The following is a 6562-nucleotide window of genomic DNA, read 5'->3' as shown; positions in this document are numbered from 1 at the left end:
GGGAGTTTAGATGGGATTCGGATTTGGGATTTAGATTATGAGAGAGAACAGCCCACCAACTTCTGTCCAGGGCACATGACAGGAAGGGAGAGGACAAAGGGAGACAGGTGCTTTAAATCAGGCCTTGATTAGGGATGACGGAAGGGAGGGGTCAAACCTGGAGTTGCTTTCAGGGACTGTGGGGAAAACAGTCCTCACCACATATACATACAGCAAGAGTGCAACGGTCCTGGTCCATACACTGGTACATCATCACCTCAGAACTTGAACATAAACACTTGAACAACTTGAACATATAACATTTTTTTAAACTTAACTAAAGGAGAAGCATTTACTTGTGTTGACAACTTTATAACACTTTCTGTATGAAGAAAAAACATTCTCCTTCAAACATGGTGTGTAATAACCTTAAACAAGCCTCACCTACCATTTTTCTTTGGTAATGGGGTCTTGCAGGGTGAGAGCATAGGGTTAGTGTTAGAGTGTAGGGTTAGTCGTCTCTTTTTTTTCTGTGACAGTTACATGCTGCCTCAAAGCCTTTCTGGTGCTCTTTTTGAGAGGTTCTTGGCTCTTGTGCTTTTGACTATCCTTCTGTTTTGCTAAACCTCCTTCTACTTCTGGATAATGGACCTAATTTGGCTTACTATAAGATGCTGAGGATGTGAAACACATTTGTAACTTTCTCCTCTGACATGTTTTGCAACAGTCAGGCTACAAATGTCTATGAAGAGGTCATGTAATGTTTCTTCTGCGACACCTTGGTAACAAAATGTTGGTTGATCGATGTGTAGATTGTATTAATTTATATTAGACATTCTCTACTTATGGGTTTCAGTTTGTTTTTGCCATTCCTTGCCTTTTGTGCTGCTTTTTCTTAGTACGTTCAATTCTTTCCTCCCTGTTTTATTCCACTTTATTACAAATACCTTTATTTGCTGAATTAATGTTTTTATTTATTTATATGTGTTGATGTCTTCAGTTAATACTAGTCTAGTGAAAATGTAAATATATTTTCTGGAAAAAAAAAAAGTTATTACATTCAATTCTTATTTCCACCAATGTACAGATATACATAGACAAACAACAATTAATTCTCAAACTCACACTGACGACAATTTTGCTAGATGTTGTGTTTGGACTGCATAAGGAAGCCACAAGGAACCCACACAGGCACAGGGGCAACATATAATCTCCACATGGAAAGGCCCCACGCGTGGGGTTTTCAACCCAGAACCTTTTTGCTGTGAGATGACAGTGTTAGCTACCACATAACTGTGCAGTCTGCAGCAGTAGGTCATACCTAAAATGCACACAAAAACACTAACAATTGTGTGCTTCAAAAAAGCCATGCTCTCAATTCTCCATAAATTTAATAACCTTAATCTGAGTAAATATATTTGAGCCTGTAAAGTTGTCATGGAAAAGGATATTTGCTACGGAGACCAAAATTGGTCTTTTATTTCGACTGTAATGTTGGGCCTTTTCACATGAGCGTCTGTGGGGACTGATTCACTAGCTATGTTTACATGCGTGAAATTTCTTTATTCCAATTATAATTCGGATTAGAGATTTACTGTTTACATGGACCCTAAAAAAATTGATCCGATGATGTGTGATTATATGCATCTCATGTTTGAATGGAATAAATGATTTTGACGTGCAGAATTGTCTGACATTTAGGAAGCAATAGTAGAAGAAGAAGCTCCTTCCAATGTAAACAAACACCACTTGGTGTCTCATTTTGAAATGGACTTGTTCTTGTGTCCATGTTCTTCAGGCCATGCTTTTGCTTCGGCTGGTGTCCATAATAATAATAATAATCTGACACAGGCCCCAGTTCTGTTTCACTCCCACCATGTCTTCCCCTAGCTGTAGTAAAGGCAGAAATACATTACGTCAACATATGGCTGACGTAACAGACATGCGCAGCCAGAATTTTCCAGTTGGCGTGTTTACATGAAGCATTTTAATTCCAGTCAGGCTTTTAATCTGAATGCTTGTGTCCATTTAAACATAGCTATTCACAGGTTCTAGTGGTCGTTAGAAGAATTGCAGGTATTAACTCATGTTTCAACCTCAGAGATGGATAATTGTTCAAGACTCAGGCTGCATGAGACTATGTTGAAACATTTCCTCCTATAGTGGTGCGGTGCACAGGGTACAGGGGACAGACATTCACACACATATGTTTCTGTCAGACCCACAGTGATTGTGTTTACTTGATGAGTTCATTTCTTTGTGTGTGAGAAAAATACAGAAAGCACTAACATGACTCAGATTTCAGAGCCCACTTGCTCACCTGCTCACTTTCTTAGCAAGAATAGCCTCAGGTTTTTAATTTTTGTTTTCTCTTTGTGAACAGTTAGTATGAATATATTTACAAAATCCTCCTGATTTATACTGAGATATGTAGCAAAGAGTAAATAAGAGTCTATGTACCAAGTGTTTGCAGACTGACACAGCTTAACATTGTGTGTGTGTGTGTGTGTGTGTGTGTTCGTGCGTGGGGGCGGTGATGATTCAGAAGTCAGATTTCTCACAGGAACAGCCTCTTCAGCAGAAGCAGAAGCAGAAGCACATTGCAGTTGGCCAGTGAGGACAGGTTTTCAGTTGTGGTCTGACGGAGATACAGTTTTGTCCTATATGCTGGATATCTGATTTCCTGACTTCTAGGTTGGTTTTTGAATCTGTTACTGTGAAAAGATTTAGACACCACAATGTCCAGAGTTGCTAATCTGTCAAAACTGCGGCAGGAGAGGATGAAGGAGATCAGCTTGCGGGTAAGTCTTTCTGATTCTCTGACTACATGTATGTACAGAGCACTACCAAGTTGAACCAGCACTTTTGATTCACTTCCTGTCACTGTTTTTCTCACTGTGTCAGTTCCTGTCAGTGTGACAACAAGGCCTTCTGTTTACAGCAGGAGTGCAGGCCCCACACTCACACCTATGGCACACAACTTCAATGGTTTCAATCAGGATGTAGGCTTCACAACATTTTGTATGCTAAATGTAGATGTGAAAGTGTGTGTGTCTGTGTGTTTGCTTGCACACACTGTGTTCTCACTAAATATTTCAGAATAGCAACTGTTGCCATGGAAATGGCAGTGGGGGTGTCTGTGATGTTATTGCTTTCTTTGAGAGTACTGTAGGCCTCAAAATATTTATTTGTGTTCTTTATGTAATCTGCTGGATTGAATACAGTGATGTTATTTAAAATTTATATGTTTAGCTACACTCCAGATCCACCCTTCCTCCTTTGCTGGACCTGACTCTTTACAATTTGACCGTATATTATATATTTAGGGCAGCACAGTGGAATAGTGGTTAGCGCTGTTGCCTCACAGCAAAAAGGTCATGGGTTCAATTCCCAGGACTGGGGCCTTTCTCTGTGGTGTAGCATGCTCCTCCCAAGCTTGCGTGGGTTTCCTCCCACAGTCCAAAGACATGCATGTCTATGTTGCTTCGTGATTCTAAACTAAACTGACTTTAAAAACAGCATACTAGTTAGCACTGTTGCTGGTTTGGTTCCTGGGCCTGGAGCCTTTCTGTGTGGCGATTGCATGTTCTCTCTGTGCCTGCATGGGTTTCCTCCGGTACTCTGGTTTCCTGTCCAAAGACGTGCATGTTTGGGTTAATTGGTGGCTGTAAATTGTCACCAATTTAGTGTGAGTGGTTCTTTGTCTCTGTCTGTCTCTATGTGTTGGCCCTACAATGGACTGGCGACCTGTCCAGGGTCACCCAATTTCGAGCTGAGATTGGTTCCAGCAGCCACTGTGGCCTGGAAACGGATAAACAGTAGAATATGAATGAATATACTTATATGTGCCTGCAATTATGTTCTTTTACCATCATACCTGTTGCATAGTTGGAGATGATGATCATGGACAAATAAAGGCCTGAGGAGCTTACAATATTTCAGTGCAGGAAACACTGATTAGTGAACAAACATCTCTTTGAGTGATAGATTTGCCAGTTCATTACAGTAACACTCCTATATCGGACAAAACTGGAAGCCTGTCACTGTGCAGGGCAGTCCATGAACTTGACACACACTTGCTGGAGATCTGTTCGATAAATATTAGCTATAGAACATCAGGTGAAATTTCTCTACAGCTTTCTCCCAATGAAAAGTCAGGGGCCAGTTCCAGGTGGTTATCCAGTTGTGATTTTCAGATATTCATGGCGACATCACAGAATATGCATGAGAGGAAATTTAATAACAAAGTTCAATGACATTATGTAGTAACTTCCACCATCACCCAACAACCATTCTACATGTTATGAAACACCACAGCCACACCTCCTACCTACTTCTGTTTCCCTTTAAATTAATTTCTCCTGGTGTCATGTCATGGGTACTATTAATATGCTGGTCAGGACAGCTAAACGTAAATCAGGCCAATGCTACCCTTCCGGGATGGATCTTGGTTAATAATCCACTTCAATCTTCACATCAGCTTCTAGCCTTGCCCAAACTCGAATACCTTATGTACGCATTGAGAAGGGGTCAGGTGCAAAAAGGAGGTGGCCCTATGACCAAAGCGCAAGTACTCAACATCAGGGCAAGGAGAATGAGTAGTGATGAAAAGGCTCAGTAAGGCAGTGGGATTTTAAACAGGGCTGGATGTGATAATAGTTGATGAGAGATTTAGTGAGGTGTGGTCAGCACTTTGGTGGTTTACAGTTGGAGACAGACCAATGACCAGTGGAGACACACAGGGACAGTTGGATTTGAACAAGGAAGGGGTGGATACAAAAAAGACTGGTTCGGGTGACTGGTCAGAGTGGTGAACAGATTTAGATAGAAGAGCTATTTCAAGTTGTAGGAATAGAGAGTCGGGGGAGCAGAGAAAAAAAAGGAGGAGTAGATTGGCAGGGGGAGAGAAAAGTGGAGGAGCCTGGTGGGAGAAAGGGTCCAAAATACCTTTTATAGTGGTTCACTAGACAGATATTGACCAGGGTGTCTTTCAGAATGGTTTAGATGTTCTGGAAGGTATACACATAAGGAATTTTCTGACGTTTTGGATGAGTCACATATTTCTGTGCGTGTACATGTGGCAGGGACATACACTGAAATTATAATTTAAAATTTAGATAACACACAGTGCAAGGTGCAACAGCAGTGGGTGTCACAGCAAACTACTACATGACTTGGACCCAAAATGAGAATGGTGATGATGCGGCAGCTGGAGTTAAATAATCCACATTAATCATATCATTCACTCTTACCATATAAATGTCAGGAAAACAGGCTGCAGAAATCCATCTGCTCTCACTTGTACTTCCACTGCTGTGATCACCACACGCGCTTCTCCTTTTCTGAGAAGTAGGTAAAAAGAAAACCTAATGTCATCCCAGACATCCCAGGAACATCTGGATTGAGTCTATGAAAGTTTGAAATAAGAGTCTTATCAATAATGTTTCGAGCAGGAACCCAGGATCTCTCCTCAGGGCCATACCCCTCCCAATCAACAAGATACTGCCGACCCCCGCCCCTCCGGCGAACGGCCAACAGTCTCTTCACTGTGTAGACGGGGCCACCAGTGACGAACCGGGGTGGAGGAAGAGGGTCGGAGGAAGGGACCAGATGGCTGGTCCTGACAGGTTTCACCCTGGATACATGAAACGTGGGATGGATCTTCATAGTGCGAGGCGAAGACGAACAGCAGCTGGGCTGATGATCCTGGAGATCGGGAAAGGGCCCACAAATCTGGGACCCAGTTTACGGCACTCCCCCCGAATAGGTAAGTCACGGGTGGAGAGCCAGACCTTTTGTCCCACATGATAGGGAGGAGTACCATCTGCCTGTACGATGTCGGTCAGCTGCTCTTTGGTATCCTGCAGCGGTGCGCAGCAGGGTTGCCCGAGCTCTCTTCCAGGTGAGGTGGCAATGGCGAACCAGAGCTTGGGCTGATGGACAGAAACCTGTCCTTCAACATCAGGAAATAGCAGCGGCTGGTAGCCGTAGACACACTGGAAAGGTGACATGCCCGTGGATGCCACTGGGAGCGAGTTGTGGGCATACTCCACCCAGAGGAGCTGCCGGGACCAACTGGAAGGATTCTGGGAGGTGATACACCGCAGGGCTGTCTCCATCTCCTGGTTGTATCTCTCCGTCTGGCCATTGGTCTGTGAGTGGAAGCCAGAAGAGAGACTAACAGACACACCGATTAGCCTGCAGAATTCTTTCCAGAAATGCGAGGTGAACTGGGGACCCCTGTCCGACACGACATCCTGGGGAAGACCATGGAGCCGAAAAACGTGAAACAGAACTGCCTCCGCCGTTTTCCGAGCAGAGGGCAGTTTAGGCAGGGCAATAAAATGGGCCATTTTGGAAAAACGGTCAATGACTTTGAGGACCACTGTCTTACCCTCTGAGGCAGGCAACCCTGTGACAAAGGCCATCGATATATGAGACCATGGCTGATGTGGAACAGGCAGGGGTCTCAGAAGTCCAGCTGGAGGGCTGCGGGTACAGACAGGACAGGCAGAGACAAATTCTCGGGCATCCTCCCGTAGGGAGGGCCACCAGAACCGCTGTGTGATCAAGCTCAGAGTTC

At 43.7% G+C, this 6562-nt stretch overlaps 1 protein-coding gene across 1 annotated transcript in view; it reads left to right on the top strand.

Moving 5' to 3' along the window:
- The first annotated feature begins 2554 nt into the window (after positions 1–2554).
- arhgef2a (Rho guanine nucleotide exchange factor (GEF) 2a) overlaps positions 2555–6562 on the top strand; it is a 60389-nt gene continuing 56381 nt past the window's right edge. Inside the window, exon 1 of the mRNA XM_029513406.1 lies at positions 2555–2780. Within this exon, the coding sequence (XP_029369266.1) occupies positions 2718–2780 (63 nt within the window). The 5' untranslated portion in view covers positions 2555–2717. The remainder of the gene's footprint in view (positions 2781–6562) is intronic.

The sequence above is a fragment of the Echeneis naucrates genome, chromosome 11, assembly GCF_900963305.1.
Source record: "Echeneis naucrates chromosome 11, fEcheNa1.1, whole genome shotgun sequence".
Classification (NCBI taxonomy): Eukaryota; Metazoa; Chordata; class Actinopteri; order Carangiformes; family Echeneidae; genus Echeneis; species Echeneis naucrates.
The sequence above is the reverse complement of the archived record's forward strand: the minus strand, read 5'-3'. Positions and strand labels throughout refer to the sequence as shown.